The sequence below is a fragment of the Aquarana catesbeiana genome, linkage group LG09 (assembly GCF_042186555.1).
Source record: "Aquarana catesbeiana isolate 2022-GZ linkage group LG09, ASM4218655v1, whole genome shotgun sequence".
NCBI classification, from domain to species: domain Eukaryota; kingdom Metazoa; phylum Chordata; class Amphibia; order Anura; family Ranidae; genus Aquarana; species Aquarana catesbeiana.
Genome location: NC_133332.1, coordinates 262,752,214 through 262,779,761, shown reverse-complemented (window position 1 = coordinate 262,779,761; position 27,548 = coordinate 262,752,214). Strand labels below are relative to the sequence as shown.

Genomic DNA, 27,548 nt, shown 5'->3' with positions numbered 1-27,548 from the left:
GCTAAATTGTTACTAGGACAATGAAGGCGACATATGAGAATTGTTGAAAAAGAACATATTCTTTTTCCTTTCCAGCAGTCAATCACATGTTCAGGTTCACTTTCTAAACTGCCTCTGTAAATCAAAGATGGTTTCTGAGTAAATGGTAGTGATTTTCATGGGCATCCTACCCATGTTTCCTATTGGTGTTCATTGTGTAGAGCAGAGTTTAGATCTTGGGGCTCATTCACACCAGCAGGGGCATGGTAATATGTGCATAAGATAACACTGGTGTGCGCACTGCAGTGCTTTTTTTTCCTTTTTTGGAAACTTTATTTAAGTATACACTTAATTTAACTCTATATACAGCAGGACAGTACAATGTGTTATAGTTTGCCAGAAGATGTCATGCAAAATTATCTTTTTTTCAGGGTACACCAATGCAGAATGTTGGTGTGAACTGAAGCAATAGGACATGTGGCACATTACCTTGTCCATGTGCTGGAACTGCGTTGGGCAATGCTGCCCAATGGGGCTGGTGTGAATGAGCCCATAAGCTCTGATCAGCTGCTTCCAACACATGATGATTCACAGTCTGTCCAGCTGCTCTTGTGAGTTTCAATCTTTTCCCTTGTGTGTTATAAAGAGAGATTGAACATTTCACTTATGTTACTGGAGTATTCTGCCACTAGAAATTAATGGAGCAGAAAACCACATGTGCCTCTTCAGACTCAATCCCATCCGGATTTTCACTGCATCACTGACAGCTCACCTCCAGACACACTGTTCCTTTAGTAGTGCACACACTTTTGCAGTGGTATTCTTTGATCAATAGTGTCTATGACCCCATTATACACTTACCTCTGCAGTGTGCACATCGACACATACCCTCCCCTTGAGTTGTACCAGCTTCTGTCACAGCTCTCTTCCACTTTCTGAATTGCATTGTTAGATATACCCCCCTATTCTTTACACTGCATTATCTGCCCCTTTACACAAGCAGAAACTTTTGGCTACATCCTTCCACTTGTTAGAAGTGTGTCATGGCTGGTACAAACAGCTACACTATGGCTTGAAGAAGGGCCAAAGCACTTCTACTGGAGATCACAGGAGTGCACTTAATTCTGCACTCCCGTGACCAGTATTTAGCCAACAACAGTCCAGGCTCTGGTGAGATCCCAACTTTAAAGTAATTGTAAAAGGAAAAAAAAAAATCTGCTCTGTGCAGTGGTTTTGCACAGAGCTGCCCCGGATCCTCCTCTTCTTCTTGGGTCCTCCGCCAGCGCTCTGGGTCCCTCCCCCGTGCAGAGTGCCCCCATAGCAAGTCGCTGGCTGTGGGGGCACTCGTGCACGCTGGCTTCTGAGCCTGCTCTCTGTGTCCATAACTCACAGAGAGCGCGGCTCAGCCCTGCCACGCCCCCCCCCCCCCCCCCCGCATAGAATGCAAGAAGGTAAAAAACCTTCAGCCTTTATTTATTTATTATTTTTATTTTATTTCAGATACTTATATAGCGCTGTCAATTTACGTAGCGCTTTACATATACATTGTACATTCACATCAGTCCCTACCCTCAAGGAGCTTACAATCTAAGGTCCCTAACTCACATTCATACATACTAGGGACAATTTAGACAGAAGCCAATTAACCTACTTTACAACCACTTTATTATTGGGATCCACTTAGATGACGGACAGCTGGCTTGGCCTCTCAGAAAACCTCTGAGAGCCTGAGCCTGTCCCCTCCACAGCTCAACGCTCTAGTGAGCACTGTAGGGGCAGAGCAGGGAAACAGTGAGCACCATTCTGTTCTCAGAGCGGACCCTAAAACTGAACGATGAGTGGTATTTGATTGCTCAGTTTATCGGGTCAATGCTACATCCACCTAGGGGAGTATGAATGTTTTTGTTTTTTTTCATATCCCGCACTTCTCTTTTGATGCATCAGGACAAAGTGTCAAAACAACTAATCTGTCCCAGGAGGAAGAAAAGACAGTTCATATGTCACCCCCTCACCAAAATCTTCATTCTTATCGGTCTCCTCTCTTTTCACTCTTCAATCCATGGCCACTATTTCCTCTGCATTCTTTCCCAAGGAAATATTATTAGTTGGTGCTCCTCTCTACACTCCACCTCTTAGTCACAATGCGTTTTCACTTTGGATCCTCTATGTCATGCCTTGAATAAGTTCCACAATCATCTTCCAGTTTGTCCCCCAATCATTCTCAGTTCCACTATACCTATGTTTCTTTTTTAAAGAGATATGTACTTATTTTTCAAAAACAACCCCCCCCCCCACTTCCAACCTTCCTCGAAACTTATACAAAAGAACAGCAAGTAACTGGTAGGGTTTCATCCACACTACCACATTATTAACTTTGTCATATACATTAAAAGAGAAGTATGGGCAAAACTTTTTTGGTCATACTCCGATTCTGGGTCACAGGAGAGCACTTAGAATCAGCCTCACCTAAAGTTCATTGTCAGCTGATGTCATATAGCCACTACAGGCTCTAGAAGAATGCTAACAAAAATGTCAGGATCCACCCAGATGCCTGTCCGGCATCTGCCTCAGACTCTCAGCACGCCGCTGACACCCTGAGCCAGCTGCTCCTACCCTCTCCACAGCCTGAAGCTCCAGAGGAGCAGAGCGGAGACAAACAAGCACAACCACACTTCCCCTTTAAGTAATGAAAAGCTTCCTTTTAGCCTGATGATACTAAGGTCATGGTTCAAATTACTGGTTTAGTGACATTTTTGAATGTTATGTCAATGTCCCACTTCTGGGCGCAAGAATCACTCTTCCCCCCTTTTTTTTTTTCAAATGGTTCATGATCAGATCATGCTCAGGCAACTCTATTTCCTATGCAAACCCACTCCTGATTCGGAGGATTAGCTGGAGCAAAGCCTGCAGCAGAACACTGTCTTTTGCATCACAAATCTATTCCCTGTTCATGTTCTTTACTTCCCCAATCTATGTTCATCTACTTTCTGCCTTCTTTCTTTTTCACCCTCCCTGGTGATTGATCAACTTGTGTTGGGTCTGTTTTCTCTTTCCCCGTCCATGATCATTCTCTCTATCTGAACCCAGCTACTATTCTGCATTCTCAGCCTCTCACAATACTTCATGGCCTGCTGTGCATCCCCTGCCATGAACAGCTTCCACTTTGCCTCTCCCACACCTGTCCCCAACACCCCCCCTCCATCCCATATATGCTCTTCACTATGCTCCATTGTCAGCTTACTCTCAATTTAATGAGATGAAACTACCAATATGTCCTGCTAAAATGCTGTATTGGGCATTACTTCATTACTTCTTACCAATGAGATATGAATCCCTGAAATGCCAAAAAAAAGACAGCCTAAATGAACCTGTTCACAGAACGGACACACATTTGCTAGTCATTTTTTTTAATCCAAGTGTAATGAAAAGGCCAAAATGTTAATTTTCCTGTTTTTGAAGAAAACCAACACTGTTACTGTAGCTTTCTACTATGTATGGTGGTGCCAAACCTAGTAGGTCATCTACTTCCCAGCTGTCTTCATCCAATAATGAAATGAAAACATTTGAACTTAATAAATGCCTGTATAGGAATGTACACGCTGAACCAATGATAAGACTTCCCAGTTAATCCCCCTTTGACAGGTTGTTGTAACATTGTCAAAACACTAAGAAAAGTATGTATGTGACAATAGACCTGGATCGATATGGAAATGTATGGAAGCTGCCAGCCCTGGTTATGCCTGTTCGCTCGGCTGGAACACAAATGAGACACAGATGTATTTCAGCTCTTGGCACAAAAGAGACAGCTAATGGCTTTATTCTGTGCCCTGCCATCCCAGTTGGGCACAGGTACTCAGGGTGTGAACTGGCTGCCCCCTCCCCCTGCCTAGACTCAAACAGTTATTGATTGCCCTTGCGGATAGCCGCTACTGATGCCTAGCAATCCGCTTCCAGCCAAGGGCTGCTGGGTATTCAGAGCAAGTTATAGCCAGCGCTCTGTTTGCGTTGGCAGCGGCTGGTGTGGGCAACATGACTGCAAACACTAGCGGCTGTTAGGTCTCAGAAGAAAAGACAGGCATGCAGCACTTGCTAGGGAGAACGTGGCCAAACCAACTGTTTCACGCTATGGGAACACAGGCTGGGGCACTGGAAGCTGTACTGACAGCGTGGTGCTTTTCTGACTCCTTATTTAATTCAGCTATGATCTAATGCATAAAAAAAAAAAAGAACACTTCAATGAAAGACAATATCTGCCTAATCATGCAGATGCAAAAATGTTTAACATGTCTAACATCAGAGAGTTCAATTATATTACAAGTTATTATTAATTATTTTCTGAATCAGTGCCCGCAAAGCTTTCACGTAAGCATTGTATAATTATAATGTCTTGTGCATTACAATTATAGAAAAAAAAACTGTTAAAAATTCTACATGCGTATTTCATATACAAAAGTTACTCATTTACAAGAAAAGGAAATTTTAAGCGATACAAGAAAATGTTTTTGGTCCCACATAACTTGTCCTTTACTCAGTACAATTATATTCTGCCACTTATAACTTTTACAACAACTGTGCTCATAAACAACATAGGGTACAATTCACTAAAGCTTATCGCATGCATAATGTCGGTCACGTGATCACTTACCACATGCAATAACGAAAATGTCAAATCACTATCGCTTGTAAGCGGTATTTAACGGAAACACAAAAAAGTTTGGTAAATAAAACATAAAATGGCATTAAAGTAAATTCACTAAATGGAATAAATTTAAAAAATGCATGCGGTAATTAAGTACTGCTCCGAGATTGCCATAACTATGCAGTAACCACGGCAATGTCCAATCCCCCCAGTGACTGGCTGAAACATAGGCAAGAAAATGCAAGCTGGAGGTGTGTGGAGTGCAAGAGGAGTGAAGTGTTATATAGAGGCTGTCAGAGGATATCTTATTGATAACGGAGCCCTTTGCAACCAGTCTCCTGGAATTTAGGGCAATACAGAAGAGAAGGAGGAGATGTCAAGTGGTCCCTTTTGAAGGAAAGAACCTTCAAGGAGCGTACACTTCTGGACCAATTCTCTGAAGTTGAGACCCTGCAGAATTTCAGGTTACCCAAGCAACTGAGAATGGAGCTCTATATCCAAGTGATCAGGTACCTTGAGGCCTCTACACAGAGCAGTCTTGCCATACCAGCGATGGCCAAGTTGCTGTCAGCCTTACATTTTTATTTTGGAAAGTCGCCAGGTCGCAGGTGAGATTGTGGGAATTTCCCAGTCCTCTTTTTCCCTGTCTCCTCACCCAAGTTCTAATTGGATTACGTGCAATAGCACCAAAATACATCTTTTTTTCCCTGATTCTCACCAGGAGTGGGAGTAAATAAAAAAAGATTTCTACAGTATTGCCGGAAAAGAATGTGCTCGGTGCAACTGACTGTACCCATGTTGCCTTTTTTGCACCATCATTTAAAGAGCACATATACAGGAACAGGAAAGGTCACCACTCCTTAAACATCCAGGTGGTTTGTGATGCCAATACGATCATCGGGTATGTGGTGACAGGATTTCCGGGATCTGTGCATGATACACACATATTACGCCAATCACTAATCTATGAGAATTTCGAAGCACAAAATATATACGCTGGTTGGCTGATAGGTGAAACACCTACAGGTTTCATCCTTTTTTTTAAGCTTGTGTTCTTACCTTTTAAAAAACTAGATGTTTGCATTAACTTACCACACATTGTCATGCGGTATTTTCGAATAGATAACGCATGCAAGTTTATAATGAGAGCTTCTTTGTGAATTGCACCGATTTCTTGTTTAAACATTGTGTGATATGTTACTGCATACTCGAATGTGGTAATATATTGCTTAGTGAATTGTGTCCATAATTTAATTTTCAAGAAGAGACTGAAAGCTGTTCTAGAACTATTATCAATGTAAAAGGAAGTGAATGGAATTCTCCATGTAGTCAAGCAAACACACTGGTCCCCACTTCCCATCTAGCTGTTTTTAATGTCCGGAAGATCAAAGTCAGACAACCCATCCCCAGATACAAGAGATCTCATAAATCAGTGGTCTTCAAACTGCGTCCCTCTGCTTGCTTCTTTCCGGCCCTTGTGGCATTTTTGCCCCCACTGTCAGCAACAGTGGAGCATAGTTCCTGCCACTGACAATGGGGTACTATTTCTCCCAATGATGGGGCAATATTCTGTCCACTAATAACAACGATGAGGCACTATTCCACCCAGTGATACCAAGGACGGGGCAATATTCCGCTCAGTGATACCAAGGATGGGGCAAGATTTCCTTCCACTTACAAAGATGGAGACCATTCCTCTCCCTAATACCAAGGATGGGGCATTGTTAAAGCCCTGTATGCATGAGCCAAATGTCGGGAAACACTGGCCAGTTGAAAAAAACTGTCCGACATTCGGCCCGTGTGTAGGGCACCAAACAGCCAGCTTCTGTCGGACGAGCATGCTAAAAAACCAGCAGCCGACCGACTTCCAATCAGCACTCTCAGCCAATGGTGGAGAGCGCCGTTTGGAGTGCTCTGGCGGGGGGGGGGGGCGTCCCCCTGTCAGAACACAATAGCTCAATGTGGGAGATCACATGGTTAACTTTAGATAGTACGGCGGCTACGACCGGAGCTGACAATTTTTTTTCAGTAACCCGCTGCGTTGAACAAAAAAACACCTCAGTGTGTAATCCCACTGGCCACAGTCTGGCATGCCTGAAAAATGTCTGCCGTCCAGCTCCCCACACTGGGCCAAGAGCGTTGACTGGAGTGTTCTGGCGGGGGGCCACCCCACTGTTAAAACACAATAGAACAGCAGCCGAGATTGCTGTACTAATATCGGATTGTTGCTAGCTGAGCTGTCAGTTTTTTTTTTCGTTCAGCCTGCTGGGTTGATCAAAAAGAAACTAGCAGTGTGTACTAGACTTAAGACATAGCTATTTATGAAGAACCATCATCAACCTGCCCACTCTTAGAGCTTTAATGGAACATCAAGAATCAGTAAAGCTGGCCATTTTCACAACATCTTTTGGATTTTCAAATAGTAAGTGGTGTCAAATCCACATTCTAGAAAATTCAAAGGGACAGGGTGGAATTTTTTTTCTCAAGCAACCCAAATTCTGTGAATGTGGTTTTGGTTCAGGAAAATGTGTACATACTGTAACAAACCCTGTTCAATACATCTAAAAGTGGTCATAGATCGATCAAAATGTTTCAGCAGAGACTGGCCAAAACTTAGATCAGTTTATGGGTGCCCATTTGATAGAAGATGATCGTTATGCCTTGTACACACGATATGGATTTTGTTGGCGGAAAATCCTGTTTTTTTTCCCCCGACAGATGTTGGATCAAACTTGTCTTGCATACACACGGTCACACAAATCTTGTCGGAAATTCCAATCGCCAAGAACGCTGTGACGTACAACACGTACGACGAGCCGAGAAAAATGAAGTTCAATAGCCAGTGTGACTCTTCTGCTCGATTCCGAGCATGCGTGGAATTTTGTACACACGATCGGAAATTTCCGATAACGGATTTTGTTGTCGGAAAATTTGAGATCCAGATCTCAAATTTTTTTGTGTCAGAAATTCAGATGGAAAATGTGCGATGCAGCCTACACACGGTCGGAATTTCCGACAACAAGCTCCGACCGAACATTTTCCGTTGGAAAATCTGACCGTGTGTACGGGGCATTAGAATGAATAAACAATGTATGTATGTAAAGCCTCTGATTTCGAGATAGCTGCCCATATCTGTGTGTCCAATATGACAAGGCTCCCCCAAGATGGCCAACATGAGCCTAGTGCAGAGGGAAAGTCAGACCTCTGCAAGGTTCCTCGGGATCATGTGATTGCTGTGTTTACTTCTGGCAGCTAATGCGGAAGTGAGTGAGCAATCTACAGATCGCCACCTCATTCCCCGCTCTTCCGCCTGCTTGAGTGATGATTTCAGCAGACTGAACAAACTGATCTTCCATGGCCATATTCTACAGCAGGTGTGGACAAAGGGCTTTTAATAAAATTAGTTGACTCAATGGCAAGAAAGAATGTTCTGTTTTTTTTCTACGAACGTTCGAACTAAAGTCTAATCGTTTAGGGCCAGCTTCGCATATAAAGGCAGAATGATGTGAAAGATCCTCCATACATTCTTTTGCAATTGAACAATTTCCTCAACACACACCAGGACAGTCTTAAAAATGCATAATACAAAATAATATAAAATAATAATTATCTGCCTTAAAGGTCCCATGAGGATCATGCATATTTTTTAGTAAAGTGAGGGATGTTGGCAGTAATATCCAATTTTTTTTTTTTTTTTAATACAAAATGATAAAAAAAATGTCTACAATACTATGTTTTAACATATAAAACACATTATGCAGGAATGAAATTCCTCATTAAATTATTTTCTGTTTTCCCTACTGAAGACCTGTCTACCACTGGGTGGGCCTGGGTTGTCCACTAATCAAAACATTCAGGCCACTGGAAAAAGGGCTAAAATGGCTGTTAATTTCAAACATTAATAACCAAAGATTCCAGGTTCACTCTGAATAAACATGCATGTTACCATTTAACGCCTGAAATGATCCTAATCGTCCTCACAGTCACACATCAAGAACAGAACACAAGGCACAGAGCTAATGGTCGTTTAAAATTTCAGTCCTAGTCATCACTGCAAGTTTTGTAATTTTGCAAAAGGCTTTTTATTTTAGTCATATGACTGCATTTTTCTTATCTCATTGAACTAATCGTTCTCAGAGATTTATCCATCTGTGTTAGCTTTGTGAATTTAGCCTAATGCGTGTACTCAGTCATGACCCCCGCTAATACTCCAAAACCTATTCTCTTAATAACTGCAGACCACCTAAAAACAATGGTTCCAACAAATTTCAACACTAGATAGAGAAAGCCAATAACTCATGAAGTGGTATTTACAAATGACAGATGCAGTCAAGCAACTCAGTTAACCATCTCCTTATTTAATATCCAAAAATTGCCTGCATTTATAAGTTAATATCAAGTGTAGCTTACTCTCCTTTATTGTTGCAAATACAAGCGGCTACAAGCTTATGCTGCTCATTTACTAACATGTTACACCCTGGATACTGGTTTAACATTTTATGAAACTTATACTTTAACCACTTGCCTACAGGGCACTTTCACCCCCTTCCTGCCCAGGTCAACTTTCAGCTTTAAGCGCTGTCGCACTTTAAATGACAACTGACATGCAAATTAATTTTTTATAATTTTCTTCACACAAATAGAGCTTTCTTTTGGTGGTATTTAATCACTGCTGGGCACGAATATGCTGCACTGATAACGGCACTGATGGGCATGGATAGGCGGCACTGATGAGCAGGCACTGATGGATACTGAAAGGCAGCAGTGACTGGCATCACTAATGGGCACTGATTGGTGTCCTTGATGGGCACGGATTAGTGGCAATGATTGGTGGCACTGAGAGGGGCTTTACTGTAACCAGGGCACTATGCTAAATACACTAAATCTTCCAGCGGCTGCCCCAGCAACGGCTAATCTGTGTTCTAAAATAGAGTCATTTCCTTTGGTTCCTCGGTCACTCAGGAGACGCCTTGACATTTTTTTTTTGGCTAGGACGAGGTGGAGATTGTGATATCCACCTCAGCCAATCAGTGGAAGCTTTGCATTCATTAAAAAAAAATATAAAGCTTCTCTTGAGTGATGGAGCATGATGCTCTTTATTCAGTACACAGAGGGGAAGTCACTGGAGGCGTTAACAGTAAATTACTGATTCACTATTCGCCAGGATTCTCTGAATAGAGCCTGTGCTGAGCGGCCAACCGCCTGTGTTTACAGTGCATCAGGACAGTCACTCAGCATGGATCCCAAAAGCAAGTGGGGATCCCTGTTGTAGAGGTATCTACTTCAGTGATTTCCAGCTTCCAGGGGAATCGGCCAGGTATGGTATATACAAGTACATAATCACATTGGTCCAAGCTAGACCAAGGCAACTAAGTAAAAATATACTATACCCGGATTTCTTTTTTAATTTGTTGATTTTAGATGTTTAAATTTTAGCTTTAACTTATCTGGAGAGCAGAAGTATAATTCATAGACTGTTTTTAGCTATCGAGAGCCGGCTGGCTCGTGTTTTATACCAAATGCTGTATAGTGTTTTATACCAAATGCTGTATATTTTCAGCATAACTAAGTACATTACTGTTTATTTTAATAAATCATTTTTAAACATTTTGTGCTATGGAAGCCTTTATGTTCTTTCATGGGGAATGAGCGCACATCTGCTGTACAGAGGACATCCCGAGCAGAGAGTCTGGGGACATCTAACCATCCAAGTTTAAAGACCAAGGGCTGGGGTTAAGAGCCACAGGCACGCACAATCTTATTAAACAAGAGATCTAACAAGCTGGTAAGCGGCAGTATTATTACAGGTGGAGGAACTTTCCTGTCGCACCCCATCACATTTCCCTTGATGTTGTGGTCGCATGTCACTACTACTTAGAAAAAGAAACTAAGAAAAATCACCACTTGGAAGATCATTATGAACTCTACATTCAGTGGGGCTTCTATTTAACAGCCCATCGGAGTGGACTTGACCTTGTGTAAAATTTATTTTGCTTTTTATATTTAATAATTTTTTGCACATTTCATTTGTGATTGCATTTACATATTTATTTTATAGTGTGCTGTATGGAGTTCTCATATCTCCATTCATTTAGATGAATTACTTTTTTAAGTCACTTTATCCTTTGATCACCAAAATTATACAGCGCAGCTTTTTTTCTTATGTTGTTTACAAATGTAATTAATTTAGTAAAAGACCACATAGATGGGTTTTTGCTAGGGAAAAAAAAAAATTTAAACAAATGTCAGCATGGATTCATGAAAGACAGAAGTTGTCAGAGTGGCTGTGGACCTGGTATATTTGGATTTTGCAAAAGCGTTTGACATAGTTCCCCACACACGGCTAATGTGTAAGGTAAAGTCTACAGGCTTGGAAAAATCAGTTTGTAAAAGGATAGATAACTGGCTAAAAGACTAAATTCAGATAGTAGTGGTTAATAATTCTTACTCTGAATAGTCTAACGTTCAATGCTGGGACCTTTATTATTTATAAATGATATTAGGTCTGGGATTAAAAGTACCATTTTAGTCTTTGCAGATGACACCAAGCTATGCAGTGGAATAACGTCCTTACAGGATGTCTCCAACTTACAAGCCAACCTCAATGCACAGTTTAATTGGGCAACTATGTGGCAAATGTTGATAAATGTAGTTATGCACTTGTGGGCTAAACATATGCATGTATCATACATACTAGGGGAGCACAATTGGGGGAATCAATGGTGGAGAAGGATCTGGGTGTTCTGGTAGATCATAAGCTTAATAATGGCACACAATGCCAAGAAGAAGTTTCCAAAGCGAAAAAGTCCTTTCTTGTAATAAGAAAGGTATGGACTCAAGAGAGGACGTTATCATTTTGCCCCTGTACAAATCATTAGCAAGACCTCTTGAGGAACATGATGTTCAGTTTTGGGGAACTGGAGAAAGTACAGAGAAGGGCAACCATACTGATAAGTGTCATGGAGGAGCTCAGCTATGAGAAAAGATTGGAGGAAATTAATTTATTCTCTCTTGAGAATCAATGACTGTGGAATATTAATGCTGGACCTCATGCAACTTGGATTTTGTGCCTCTCCACTCCACTTCCTCCAGACTCTAGGACCTTTATTCCCAAATGAAATGCAAAATTGATCACAGTCTGTGATTTGGGGAGCCATGTCCTTTGCTGGTGTTAGTCCACTGTGTTTTATCAAGTCTGCACAGCCCTCTACCAGGAAATTCTAGAGCACTTCATGCTTCCCTCTGCTGACCAGCTATGGAGATGCTGATTTAATTTTCTAGCAGACTTGACACCTACCCACACTGCCAAAAGTTCCAATATCTGGTTTAATGGACATGGTATCACTGTGCTTGATTGGCCAGCAAACTCGCCTGACCTAAACCCCATAGAGAATCTGTGGGGTATTGTCAAGAGGAAGATGAGAGACACCAGAACCAACTTTTCTGTATTAAAAATCCTTTATTGATTATGTAATATTCTAATTTTCTGAGATACTGAATTTTAGTTTTTTCACTAGCTCTAAGCCATATTCATCAAAATTAAAAACAAGAAATGCTTGGAATCTATCACTGTGTGTAAGGAATCTATAAAATATACTATAGGAATTTCTCTTTGAATTGAATTACTGAAATAAATTAACTTTTTGATATTGTTATTTTTTGAGATGCACCTGTATGTTGTGTAATAATCCGATACCTTAGCTACACACACAGACATGCATATTTATTCAGCAACATGATGTTCAGCATTTGGAAGGTTTAAAAATATGCAATTAATTGTCTACAATAAATGTACATTTTTATAGAAGTAATCTTATGACTGCTAAATAACACAGTGGTGATGAAGCTTGATAAATTTAAAAGCACTGATCTGCAATAGCATGTGCCCAAAGGTCCCTAATTCTCTTTATTTACAAACTGTCTGGAATGCATTGAAAATGCAGGATTGCTTTGTGTAGGCTGGGTACACGGAAGTGCTATTTACAGTAATCATTTGCCGAAGATATGGAAGCACGGCAACAAAGATCTGTGCTATGAAATTTACAAGAGATCAGCTGTGTCCATACCATACCACTATATAGAAAGATTGGTGAACCCTGAGTGGAAAAAAAATTGTTCCTTTTATCTTGTTCCAAATTAAATTTCAATGTTTTTTTTTTTTTTTTATTCAAAGAATGACAAAAAGCTCCCGTCGGGTATAAGCTTACAAAATATCAGGTACTTGCAATGTCAGATCAACACAGAAAATATGTACGAATTAAATCAGTAGTAAAGCATGCTTCATATACCAAGGATCAGTTTGAGCACCCTGGTAGGAATGGTAGTCATTGGGAAAACATAATTGGCAAAATAATTTGTTGGTAACAAACTAAAATAAGCCACTATTGAAAATATATTCAGCTTGGCCCACAATGTCAATGCACAAAATAGAAGCAAAAGAAGAATGAGATAAAAGAAAAAGGAAGAGAAAGAGGGGAAAAAGGGATAACCAGTCAGTAGTAAGTAAGGTGCTCCCAAAGCCTCACCAGTCTGATTAAGATGTTTTGCTTACTCTGTTTTTTCTTTGTAAAATGTTTAGATAATCATATACCTCACCATCAGCCCCTGAAGAAGAGGTTCCAACCTTTATAACCTCGAAACGCGTTGGGCTTCTGTTGTGCAGCCTTCTGCTGAAACAGTCTATGTGGGGTCATTTGTGCTATTACTGTAAACAGATATGTATACCCCTTCTGTTACCACCATTTGAACTGTTGGCATCCACCTTTTTTATTCAATTTCTTGTCATGTTTTAACCTTTGATAATAAAATTATACACTTTTTGATATATTGTTTGAAGACTCTTGCCTTACAAAGTCCCACTAGAGGAAAACAATTTTCTACTATGCACCAGTCTGATTAGTGAATCCAAGCGTCCCACACTTATAGTATTATGGAGGGTATGGGTGAGTTTATAATTTTCCATTACAAAATCCACTTTTGTTTAAAATACACAAAGTGCACCAACAGCTGGTTCCAGCAGCTCGCAACTGTAATTCTAGCAACTAGGATCACATATGAGGAAGAGCCAACAGAATGAGTGCGGTTCTGAGTTTTGGGGCGTGGCACTCTTTGTCAAACCTTGTTGGTTTGATAAAGGGGGCCACACCCCAAAACACGTAACCACACCCATGTACATCACATGTGACGTTATTGCGGCTGTCCGGTTGGTCTGAAACACTTCCTTGTCCGTTGTTCTCACACATCTGATGTACACACAAAGTCTGTTGGTTCTTTCTGGAGACTTATTGATATGCATTTCAATACCTTGTACATGTGCGTGTATTTTTTTCATTTATAAAAATTACTGTACTTAGGTAGCAGCACTTTACTATTCTTTTTTTAATTTGTTTATACGTGGTTTGCTGGTGGGAGCCTCCCCAGATCCAGCTTGGAAGAAAAACGGCTGATGCTGCGATAATGTGAACTTCATGACACAGCGCTTTTATATGGACTTTTCTCAAGGACTAATAATACACTTTTATGTCATTTATCATTTTATGTTCATTCTTATTTTTGGCAGTTGCACTAGTGCCCCTTTTTTTTTTCTCATGAGTTTGCATTTTTTTCAAGTAATATATATGAGACCAGTCTCCAAATCTGGAAGAGGGCAAATTTAGGTGATCTTGGGATAGTAATTCCCATCATTAAGTGAATTAAACTGAATAATCTGATCCAGAATCTGGATACCTTAGGGCATTGCCACCATATATGGAACATAGTTCCTATTTGACCACAACACCTGAAGCAATTAGTAGATAAATGCAAATTAACTTTGGCCAATCTGGTATGAACCATGCACCGCCTTAGTATGGTTTTAAATTAGATTCCACTAATGTTGTGTTTGCGATGTCCTGCCATTCTGACATGTCTAGCGTAATGTTGAGATCTTGCGCCCAATATTGTATATATGGCAGCGTATGGCCAAGAAAATTATATATTATTAAAAAGTGGCCTTCTGTCAAATTTCCACGTTTGCATGAGAACTCAAACAGTGTCAGCGATTGGGTGGGTATTAAGTTTTAGTCTGAGCTTAAGAAAAGATGTGATTTAGTAATATCTGAACAATTGAGATGGGAGGAAGGTGCAATTTGGATTGATAGCGTTCCAAGATATAAAAGGTCACCACCATTTAGAAAAAAATGTGCAAATGAAATGCTGTGTCTAGACTAGTAGTAACAGCGGTCCAAGCATGATCTTTATTGCATATTTACATTGGTCTATCTTGGACCAATGTAAGCATGCATATCTCATACCTGAGAGGCCACTGGTAAAGCAAACAAACAATCTCTGTACTATTTGGCTCTATAACAGTGATAGCAGAAATATTTCAGGTCCTGTGTTGATCGACTTCCTCTCTGCCAAATAACCACAGGGGAATGCACATTCGGCACTGCAGGCATTTACAGAACACCTTGTATTTTTACAATGAATACAAGGCGTTCTCTGATTGGACAAGATGGAGAGAAGGGGCAGTGATGTCAAGATCGTGGCTATCACTGTAGTAATGCCAACTATTACAGCACTTGTGAGATTCCCCAGCCTCTTTGGCATGAGATATAAACACTTATATCAGCCCAAGCTGGACCAATGTAACTAAGCAATAAAGCCCATATCGGGACTTCAGCTTTAAAGCTAAACTTCAGTTACAAAAACTTTAATTTAAATCTATTCCTCAGTAGCCAAAAAGGACAATCCACTTTGTGTGCACCAAATGCCTATGGAAATCCAGATATTACCTTATCAATGTAGTAGTGACATCATCACTGTGCTGTACATAGTCTCTGCAGAGAGCAGAGGGAGGGGCCAGTGGGCTCTATTACAGGAGGGGGCAGAGACAAGACCAGTTACCCTGCACAAGGAGAAAGAACAGCAGTGACTGGTCTTTATTAGAGGAATCTCCAGCATAAAGGCAGCGTTTCACACTGGACACAGTGGGTGCGCATTCAGCACAGTACTTAACCTGGCATGGGCAGCTCCCGATGCATACTTGCAATAGGGAGCTTCCGATCATGTGACTGCTGTGCCAGTCAATCACAGCAGTCATACAATCAGAAAGCTCACCACCGCCTCATGCCATTTAGATCCTCCTAAAAGGCCGGGGAGTGGTGGAAAGTAGGGATGCACCGAAATTTCGTCGGCCGAAAATAAACTGCCGAAAATGGAGTTTTTGGCACATTGCCGAAAGAAAAAAATTTCTGATAATAGAGCCGAAAATGGGACGGGGCCTGGTGCCTCCCATTGCGGGGGGGTCTTCCTGGCTCGTCTCAGTCCTCCCTCCTCCTCTCTTCCCTCCCACAGCGCGGCGATCTCCATGTGTCACAGAGCTGAATTGCACGGCCGCAGTAACAATGTCCCGCCTCCTGTGGCAGATGACACACTGACCCAATGGAGGGACATTGAATCAGCGTGACGTGATCACAGGAGGCGGGACCATGTTACTGCAGCCCGGGCAATTCAATTCACAGCTCCAGGACACACAGAGATCGATGCTCTGATCCGGGCACAGGTGAAGCTGCATCCAGACACAGGCAGACTGCATAATGACGGGCACTGGCAGGCTGCATCCGACGGGCACTGGCAGGCTGCATCCGACGGGCACTGGCAGGCTGCATCCGACGGGCACTGGCAGGCTGCATCCGACGGGCACTGGCAGGCTGCATCCGACGGGCACTGGCAGGCTGCATCACAGGAGGCGGGACATTGTTACCGCGGCCCGGGCAACTCAATTCACAGCTCCAGGACACATGGAGATCGACGCTCTGATCTGGGCATGGGTGAGGTTGCATCCAGACACAGGCAGGCTGCATCCGACGGGCACTGGCAAGCTGCATCCGACGGGCACTGGCAAGCTGCATCCGACGGGCACAAGCAAGCTGCATCCGACGGGCACAGGCAAGCTGCCCAGTGCTGCATCTGATGGGCACTGGCAGGCTGCATCTGATGGGCACTGGCAGGCTGCATCTGATGGGCACTGGCAGGCTGCATCTGATGGGCACTGGCAGGCTGCATCTAATGGGCACTGGCAGGCTGCATCTAATGGGCACTGGCAGGCTGCATCTAATGGGCACTGGCAGGCTGCATCTAAAGGGGCACTAGCAGGCTGCATCTAATGGGCACTGGCAGGCTGCATATCACAGACACAGGAAAGCTGCATCTGATGGGCTCTGGCAGGCTGCACTGTTCTCTTGTATCATGTCTGCAGTCCCTGACCCTCTCCTGTAGTATATCTGCAGTCTCTGATCCTCTCCTGTACTACGTCTGCAGTCCCTGACCGTCTCCTGTATCATGTCTGCAGTCTCTGACCGTCTCCTGTAGTATATCTGCAGTCTCTGACCGTCTCCTGTAGTATATCTGCAGTCTCTGACCGTCTCCTGTAGTATATCTGCAGTCTCTGACCGTCTCCTGTAGTATATCTGCAGTCTCTGACCGTCTCCTGTTGTATATCTGCAGTCTCTGACCGTCTCCTGTAGTATATCTGCAGTCTCTGACCGTCTCCTGTAGTATATCTGCAGTCGCTGACCGTCTCCTGTAGTATATCTGCAGTCGCTGACCGTCTCCTGTATCAGATGATTAGAGACTGGGGACATGATACAAGAGATGGTTAGAGATAGCGGACTGTATTTTCTTGAGCTTTTCTTGCACCAAAGGTGTCAATAATGGCCAACAATAAATTCATATTGAATTTAAATTGATGATATTAATTAAAAAGTCAAATATAATACAATTGTATATATAAATATTTTTAAAAAACTGTTTATTTTCGGTATCTGTTTCGGTTTTCGGCCTAGTGCATCCTTCATTTTCGGTACCAAAATTTCCATTCGGTGCACGCCTAGCGGAAAGGGGTTAAGGAAAACTGCCAGGTAAACGAGGGAAGGTTTCCATTTAGCATGATTATTTTTTTTCTAGAGAACTTATTACTTCTGAAATGGGATGACAGGCCAATTTGTGAAATCTTAGGCACAGAAACCTAACGAATGGAGAACTGTAGCATCCAGCAACCAATCAGGCTTCCAACTAGAATTCTCCAGGAATCTCATTGCTTACTGTGAACAGCTACACGTCTTCAAACCCGTATTCATAATTCAGCTTACATTATTTATCAGAATATAATTTGCTTTCCTACTTTTCAGGAATTCTACAAGATGAATACTTACATCCGTACAAAGAGAGACTGCTTGGCAGCCAGGTTGGGAGAGGAATACTTTTCCACCAGAGCCAGGGTGCTAAAACCAAACTTATGAATAGGCTCATTAGAATCCAAAGGGGGGAAATCTGTGTCAACTTCTCCATCATCCTCCGCAATATGCAGGCAGTAGGCATCCACATTATCACTGCAAAAAGAACACATCAAAGCAAACATGGTCAGCAAAGTTTTTTTTTTTTTTTTTTTATAAAAACTTGAAAAATATATTAGTACTTGTACTAATGACCCTAAAGTATATGAAAACCCGCACTGTGTAAAACAACCCGTTTAGTTTAAAATAGAAGTGGAAGTTAAAATGTGTTTGTATATAGAAGTAAACGTAAATCCTTTTTTTTTTTAAACCATTTGAAACTTGAAGACCAGGCCTTTTCTGGCACTTTTTGTTTACAAGTTTAAATCAGTATTTTTTTGCCAGACAATTACTTCTATTATAACCCCAAACATTTTTTTTTTTACCAGAGACCCTAGGCCAGTGATGGTGAACCTTGGCACCCCAGATGTTTTGGAACTACATTTCCCATGATGCTCATTCACTCTGCAGTATAGTTGAGCATCATGGGAAATGTAGTTCCAAAACATCTGGGGTGCCAAGGTTCACCATCACTGTCCTAGGCCCAGGGAATAAAATGGCGATCATTGCAATTTTTTTTTTATTTCACAGGGTATTTGTGCAGTGGTTTTTCCAAACATAATTTTTGGGGAAAAAAACACACTTTAATGAATATAAAAAAATATATATTTCTGCTCTACACTGGAAGTGACTTCTGAAAGCTATCCAGCTTTCTTTTCATGAGAAAGCCAGTCGCCAGCAGAAAAAAAATCTGGGGTTGTGGCTGATAGCCAACAGCCATAACCCTGGTAAACCACTTGCAAACCGCAATGTATATATATGTATTGCGATCTGCAAGTGGTTAATGATCACATGCCCTCTATTCTCAGTTGCATAAGTGCCCATTCACACTAGCAATTGAGGGATGGGAAAGACCTGTGGTTGAGACACGTTTTTACTACTATATTACCTCGATCAAAAATCTCTGGTGATATTACCTATAATCGTTAATACCTAGTTACATTTTGTGCAGTTAGGAACACATCTGGCACTTTTTAAAAAAAAACATATCTACTGATCTGGTCACAACTAGTTCTTGAGGGAGTCTATTCCCTATTTTCACAGCTCCTACTGTGAAGAAACCTTTCCGTGGTCAAAGTGATTGTAAAGGTTTTTTTTTTTTTTTTAAAAACGCAACATACATGTCATACTTACCCCCTCTGTGCTAGGGTTTTGCACAAAGTTGCACCGATCCTCCTCTTCTGGGGTCCCCTAGCGGCGCTCCTGGCTCCTCCCCGCATCGAGTGCCCCCTCGGAGACCTGCATTCCAAGGGGACACTCATGCGGGCGCGCTCCCGAGTCCTGCTGCTGCGTCCATTGACACAGACAGGACTCGGCCCCACCCCCCGGCTCCCATGTCACTGGTCTTGATTGACAGCAGTGGGAGCCAATGGCTACTGCTGCTATCAATCTATCCAATGAGGACCCGAGACAGTGGCTGGAGCTGCTGGGCTCTTTGTCGTCACTGGAAAGATCGGGTTCAGGTAAGTAAAAGGGGGGCTTGCTGCACTACACAAAGTTTTTCACCTTAAGGCATAGAAAAACCTTGAGGGTTCAAAACCCTTTAAATCCATTTTCCTATAGATGTAAAGAGTGCCTCCTTATTATTTGTAATGACCTGAAGGTGAATAATTCTTCACCAAGTTTAATATATGGACCACCTATGTATTTATATATGGTGATCACATTCCCCCTTCAAGTTTAGCTAGTCCTTGTCAGGTCACCTTGAGGCTAGGTGACAGATGCACACCGTTGGGATTAGGAGTGCACCGCAAGGTAGTGGACCCTACGGCTGACTGCTGCGGATGGGAATCAGGGTGGTAAGGAAGGCAGGGCCGCTGGAACACCAACACGGATCCCACCGGGGTTAGAGCGCAAGATTCCCTGGGGCGCGGAGTCTAAGAGCCAGCAGGTGTTCACCAGAGCCTCTAGTGGTGAGGATGGACTGGGCTGCAACTGGCTCCAGGTCGTGACCCCCAGGGTCCCCCAGCTCACACCCACAATAGGCAACAGGAGGATAGGGATAGTAAGGGAATAAGCCAAGTCTCAGGGTCACGCCAAAGGTGAGGGTCACGAGCAGACAGGAATAGTATAGAACACGACAAGGTCGGTAACAGAAACAAACGTAGAGCACACGGCAGGCAGGAACAAGAAGCCAACACAAAGGTTGATCAGCAGGGCTGGCCTGAAGTGCAGAGGTAATATAGAGTTCTCTGATAGGAGCTGGGGTGGAGCCATGCTAAAGGAGAGTTAATAACAGTCAGGTGAGAGTCAGCTGGTCTTTAGAGATGAACACATGGAGACAAATAAGCTGACAGACAAAACTCTATTGCATAACCATGACAGTCCTTCTAGCTGAGCTCCTTATATCCCTTTTATCAGTTAGAGCAGCCATTCCCAATCAGAGTTCCTCCAGAGGTTGCTAGGTGTTCCTTGAGTTGTGGTTGACTGACCTCCCATGTAATGGTGCCAGCATGGAGTTTGCATGTTCTCCCTGTACCTGTGTGGGTTTCCTCCAGCTATCCAAAGACATGCTGGTAGGTTAATTGGCTCCTCTCTAAATTGGCCCTAATATATGTATGAATGTGAGTTAGGTGTAAGCTCCTTGAAAGCAAGGAATGATGTGAATGTACAATATACACTCACCGGCCACTTTATTAGCAATTTGTGTTCAATTGCTTGGTAACACAAAAATTGCTAATCAGCCAATCACATGGCATAAACTCAATGCATTTAGGCTGGTCTGAAGATTTCAAAAACTGCTGATCTACTGGGATTTTCACACACAACCATCTCTAGGGTTTACAGAGAATGGCCTGAAAAAGAGAAAATATCCAGTGAGAGGAAGTCATGTGGACGAAAATGCCTTGTTGATGTCCGAGGTCAGAGGAGAATGGGCAGATTGGTTTGAGATGATAGAAAGCCAACAGTAACTCAAATAACCAATCGTTACAACCAAGGCATGCAGAATACCATCTCTGAATGCACAACACATCAAACCTTGAAGATGGGCTACAGCAGCAGAAGACCACACCAGGAGCACACAGGCTACAATTTGCACAGGCTCACCAAAAGCGGACAATAGAAGATTGGAAAAACGTTGACATGTCTAAATTTGAGCTGCGACATTCAGATGGTAGGGTCAGAATTTGGCATAAACAACATGAAAACATGGATCCATTCTGCCATGTCAATATGGACCAAATTCTCTGAACAAAGTTTCTAACACCTTGTTGAATCTATACCATGAAGAATTAACCACTTTCCGCCAGTAAGGGGTACATGGACATCGTCCTCCTGAACTTATGCCTGCACCCACAGGCATTAACACGGTATCGTTTTTTTCAGCCGGTGATTTTCTGCACCATAAGAACAATCATAGCGGCAGTTAAGCCGATTAATTATTACAGGTGGCGGGAGGGGACGGCCCCCACCTCCTGTTGCCCTCCCATGCTACTACCATCTCACCCGTGCGATCGGCGGAGAAGGAATCCACTGGCGCCGGAAGTTGACCATAGAGATATCAGAGGAACAGATGGTCCCTGGTCATCTCTATGACTCTCGAAGGCCCGGGCATGACGTCATAACGTGTAAAGACTGCCCTGTACTTGGCTGGAAAAATGAGATTGCCCTGTATTTTTTTTTATCTCAGGCTTTCAAGCCTGGAGGAGATATCTGGGGTCTTATTGACCCCAGATCTCACCATAAAGAGGATCTGTCATGCACTATTCCTATTACAAGAGATGTTTACAATCCTTGTAATAGGAATAAAAGTGATTTTAAAAAAAATTGAAAGGAAAAGTGCAAAAAAAAAAAAAAAAATGAAAATAAAATAAAATAAAACAAAAAAAAGAGGTAAACTTTTCTCCTCTGTAACTCTAAACAGGTAACCTGTAAAAATGTTTAAGGGTCCTTTCACATAGGACAGATCTGTGATGAACCGCCCCGTGAACATCCGCTTGCTCAGTGGGGATCGCTCCGTTGATCCCCGCTGAGACAGCAGATGACAGGGCGGTCCCTGCGCACTGTGCAGGGACCGCCCTGTCAGATCTCCGCTCTCCCCTATGGGGGGATCGGATGAACACGGACCGTCTGTCCGTGTTCATCCGATCTGCTCTTCAGACGGATAGAAAAATAGGATTTTCCTCCGTCTGCAGAATCAGACCATAGCGGGGCTGGATATCGGGTGTTAGCGGATGTTCATCCGCTGACACCCGCTATCTCATAGGGATGCATGTATGTCCGTATTTCATCCAAAAATAGATGGATGAAATACAGACATACTCTCCACACGTGTGAAAGGGGCCTAAAGCGTTGCCTATGGAGATTTTTTAAGTACCGAAGTTTGGCGCCATTCCAAACGCGTTTTTAAAAAAATGCTGAGCAAATACCATGTGACATAAAAAGTTGCAATGACCGCCATTTTCTTCCCTAGGGTCTGATGAATTTTACATGTAGGAGCGAAGTTCCAGAATTGGCCCGGATAGGAAGTGGTTAAGGCAGTTCTTAAGGCAAAAGGGGGTCCAACCCAGTACTAGCAAGGTGTATCTGATAAAGTGGCCGGCGAGTGTATATGTAAAATGCTGCAAAAATTTACAGTGCTACACAAGTACCTGTAATAATAAACCCGGACCGTTCCTGAAAATACGACTAGCTTCTATGTGCTACACTTTCAAATTGCTTCCTTCAGTTTTCATTTAAAAAAAAAAAAAAAAAAAAAAAAAAAAATCACAATAAAACGTATTTGAAGGGTAGAGCAGTACACTGCTATTTAAAACCTAGCATTTTTCCAAGATCAGCTCCCTGCTGGAAATGCAGGACTTGCTACTATATGCCCAGTCAAACATAAGGAGGGGCCAGAGAGTGCCCGAGGCGCCAGCCACAAGTGGCCATAAAAGCAGCAGTTCAAACTCTCTTTGCGTGCTTGTGAGAGACAATGGGGACATGATCATAATGTGGATAAAATCAGCTGCTCGCTGAAGAGACAGAGCCATAACTCAGAGATGCAGAGTGTCGGGGGAAACATCCGCTGCTAAACATTCCATGGAAATGCTTCATCCAAATAAAAGAGAGAGGTTCAAAAGGTTTCATTAAAATGATATATGCTGTGCTCAGCATCTCAATCATACATGCTACAGAAACAATGTGCTCCGTAATCTCTGCAGAGAGCTAGCCTCAGAAAAACACCGGCTGGCAAGGCTTACAAACACAGCCGCTTACCGGGATGCTAGTAGAACTTCTACTGTAATAAAAACTATTTGAAGTGCAATGCCAAGAAGCAAAGGTGACTGAAGAAAAACGTACTTGAAAGAGCAGAAGTATTGCCAAAGGTTTTTAGCTCTCAAATCACAGATAATGTATTAATTGAATTACTATTCAGTCTTACCCCTTGACACTAACGTAACAGGCGGCCTTCGGCTTCAAGAGGTTGTACCAGGGTGATGTCTGCAGCCGCACGCATCACCCTACTACCGTTTTTTTTTTTTATAGCGGGCGGCCAGCTTTCTTGTAACAATAACCAATGCGGCTAATCAGTCGCTCGGCTGTTATTACAAGTAGAGGTGCACCGAATGGAGACTTTGGTGCCGAAATAAAACTGTAGGATGCACTTGGCCAAAAACCGAAACTGAAAATGACAGTTTTTAGAATTGTATTATATTCGACTTTTTAATTAATATCATCAATTTAAATGAATATGAATTTATAAACAGCATAAACAACATGAAAGCATGGATCCATTCTGCCATGTCAATATGAACCAAACTCTCTGAAGAATGTTTCTAAAACCTTGTCGAATCTATGCCTTGAAAAATGAACCACTTCCCACAGGGAGGGGGCACATGGACGTCCTCCCGAGTTGATGCCTGCACCCACAGGCATCAACCTGGTATCGTTTTTTCAGCCGGCCATTTTCTGCACCATAAGAACAATCATAGCGGCAGTTAAGCCGCTTGATTGTTCTTGCAAGTGGCGGGAGGGGACGCCCCCACCTCCTGCTGCCCTTCCCATGCTTTTACCAGCTCACCCGTGCGATCGGTGAGCCGGAGAAGGAATCCACTGGCACCGGAAGTTGACCATAGAGATATCTGAGGAACAGGTGTTCCTTGGTCATCTCTATGACTCTAGGAGGCCTGGGCGTGATGTCATAATGCGTAAATACTGCAAAACGCACCTCCCTGTTCAAATGCATTGAAAACGCAGCAAGAACACATCATTAACGCACCGTGTTACGTTTTTGAAGCGGTTTTTGAGTCACATGACCTATGAAAAACACACTATAAGCACAGTAAAATGGTGGTAAAAATCGCCGCAAATTTGCGGTAAAATCACGGCATAGTCGACGCGAATTTGCGGTAAAATCGTGTGTTTTTGGTGCCATTAATTGGCACACTTTTCTCTTATCGGCCGAATGCCGAAAAACACAATTTTTGGCTGAAATTTCGGTGCAACTCTAATTACAAGCAGCGGGAGGGGACGTTCCCCTCCTGCCACCTTCCTTGGCTCACCCAGGCTCTCCCATCCCACCGCACGGCACTTCCGCCGGCTGGCCGGAGACCTGAACGGAGCCAGAATCGGCTTTGGTCGCGCCTCCAGTAACCGAGAAGCAATGTCATGACATCACTTCCGGTTTACTAAACACTTAAAGGCGCCAGCTTTTAAAAAAATGATAGTTTTTAAAACAGCCAAACTTGGCGTTTTGAATGCTTTTAAGTGCAAAGGAGGGATTTGGGGTCTTATAGACCCCAGATCCCTCCACAAAGATTACCTGTCACGGCCTATTACTGTCACAAGGGATGTTTACATTCCTTGCGACAGCAATAAAACTGATCAAAAAAAAAAAAAGGGACAGTGTAAATAAAATAAATAATAATAAAAAAAAAAATTTAAAGCGCCCATCCCTTCGTGCTCGCGCGCAGAAGCGAACGCATACGTAAGTCGCACACAAAAATGTAAACAGTGTTCAAACTACACGTGAGGCATCACTGCGATCGTTAGAGTAAGAGTAATAATTCTAGCGCTAGACCTCCTCTGTAACTCCAAACATGTAACCTGTAGAAATTATTAAAACATCGCATATGGAGATTTTTAAGTACTGTAGTTTGTCGCCATTTCACGAGTGTGTGCAATTTTAAAGCATGACATGTTGGGTATCCATTTACTCGGCGTAACATCATCTTTCACATTATATTAAAACATTTTTGTTTTTTTTTTAATTCATGAAAGTGTATTTCTTCCAAAAAAAATTGCATTTGAAAAACCGCTGCGCAAATACGGTATGACATAAAATATTGCAACAATCACCATTTTATTCTCTGGGGTCTCTGCTAAAAATATTCTAGCAAAAGATACTGATTTTAACTTGTAAGCAACAAGTGTCAGCAAAAGGCTTAGGCATGAATGAGGTTAAAGTAGTAATAAACCATCAGTTTTTTTAGTTGAATACATTGAGCACAAGAAAACTAGCATTTCCCACTAAACTAATTGTTAAATTCTTACTCCACCAGTTCAAAACTTTCACTGCTGCTGGCTCCTGATGTCTAGGTGCTGTTTCCCTGAACTTCTGGCCTTCACAGTAAAGAATTGAAGCAGTAGTAAACTTTAACCACTTCAATACAGTGCACTTTTACCCCCTTCCTGCCCATGCCAATTTTCAATGCTGTCATACTTTGAATGACAACTGCGTGGTCATGCAACACTGTTCCCAAACTACCATAGAAACATTGTACTACTCTGGGGAAGTGGTGATCAGAATATTTTTTTTTTTTACACATTATGTTTGCATATAGCAATGCATTTCATTGCTATAAGCAAGCATTTTACTGAATGAAACTGATTCATTCAGTTTTGTTTGTTTGATTAGCCAGAGCTACAGCATGCCTCACAGGCATTCTCTGTGTAGGGATAACTGAATCAGGTAGGCCCTCTATCCATGAGGAATTGGACTTTAACAGCCAAGTCATTGAAGCCAGCTACCAGGAAGCAGGGTGGTTAATCCAGTAGGGCATATGAAGAGTCTGCCAGGAGGCTGGAGAGGTTAAAGTACCACAGCTGCCTTGGGCCGGTTTGGTGTGAAAAGAATCACAGGCATAAATCAGATTGAAGTGATTCAAGAGGATCTCTTGACCCGGAGACAGGCCTTTCCAGTTTGTTGTTGAACCTAGAAGCCAGAAGATCCATGTCTAGTGTTACCCACCTGCAACAGAAGTCTTGAAAAATCTCATGGTGAAGAGATACTCTCCAGAGTCCAGACACTGATGACTGAGAAAGTCTGTCTGCAATTTTCCATGCCCGGAATGTGCATGGCGAACAGGGCTGAAACAAGACTTTCCTCTTCAAGCAAAAAACCTCGCTGATGGTTGATGTAAGCCATCACCATGGCATTTTTCAACTGTATCCTATTTGGAAAAGGGAGATCCAAGCAATGTTGAAGAGCCAGCCAAATCACTCTGAGCTCAAAAACACTAATTGGGAGATGAAATTCCTCCAGTGACCAAGTCCCTTGCACTAATGCCGCGTACACACGGTCGGACTTTTCGTCTACAAAAGTCCAACGGACGCTGACGGACTAAAGCTGGCTGGTAATCCGATCGTGTGTGGGCTTCTCCGGACTTTCAACGGACTTTTTTAGCCTCAAATCCGACGGACTTTAGATTTGAAGCATGCTTCAAATCTTTACGTCGTAAGTACGACGGACCCCGAAGTCCGCTCGTCTGTATGCTAGTCCGACGGACAAAAAAACGACGCATGCTCATAAGCAAAAACTAAACGGAAGCACTCGGTCTAGTAAAACTAGTGTTCGTATTGTAGGTAGCACATTCATCACGCTGCAAAATCTGTGATCGTTGAATGCAGCGCATTTTATTTCTTCTTTACGAAGGCTCTATAAAGAACGAAGGTGTTTTGCTGTTCATAATCAGAGTTCTCCCAAACTGATTTCTGGATTCTTTTTCTCTTTGATCTCATGAATGATATAGTATGCATTTTAAAAACAATGTTTCCATACTAATAATACTTTTTCCCCTTTTTTTTTTTTAGGTTTGTAAAGTTACCACAAAGAACCCATTATTCTGTTTTTTTTTTTTTATAGTGATTATTTTTTAGTTTTTAGATAAAGTTAACCCAAAGCACCGTTTTTGGTTACGTAAATTTTTGGATTTTCAAGACTTACCACTTGAACATTATTAACATTAGTAATGTATTTTTGGTGTGTTTTTTTTCAAACTCAATGAGATTGTTGTCCCTTGTTAATTTAACATTGTGTGTAAAATCAATGATTTCAAAGAAAAAACATAAAAAGTATTTTGCTAAACTCAAAAAATGATCCATTTATTCATGGTCAAAATAAAATAAAGAGGAAGTCAACGCTGGAAAAAGTCGGTGTACCAGAAAATTGGGATCTTGCGGAGTCCATATAAGAGGGAGCACAATCTGGTCCAAGAATCCCAGAGATCAACAGCACCAGCAGATGATCTAGATGTCCCCAGACTGTGGTACTACAACAGCCTGCGTCTTCTGTCAGACCAGACTGAACCCAGGTCATCATTTTCTTCTCTTCCCTGCAGCCTTTCCTCCAC

At 42.3% G+C, this 27,548-nt stretch overlaps 1 protein-coding gene across 3 annotated transcripts in view; it reads right to left on the bottom strand.

The window, feature by feature from the left end:
- The window catches only part of MAPKAP1 (MAPK associated protein 1), a 399,325-nt gene that overhangs the window by 220,768 nt on the left and 151,009 nt on the right, over positions 1 to 27,548 (bottom strand). For 2 of the 3 annotated variants that reach the window (XM_073600313.1, XM_073600314.1), the window contains exon 6: positions 17,815 to 17,991. The exons of the other annotated variant lie outside the window; for it this stretch is intronic. In XM_073600313.1, the coding sequence (XP_073456414.1) occupies positions 17,815 to 17,991 (177 nt within the window). The remainder of the gene's footprint in view (positions 1 to 17,814; positions 17,992 to 27,548) is intronic. 3 annotated transcript variants of the gene reach the window in all.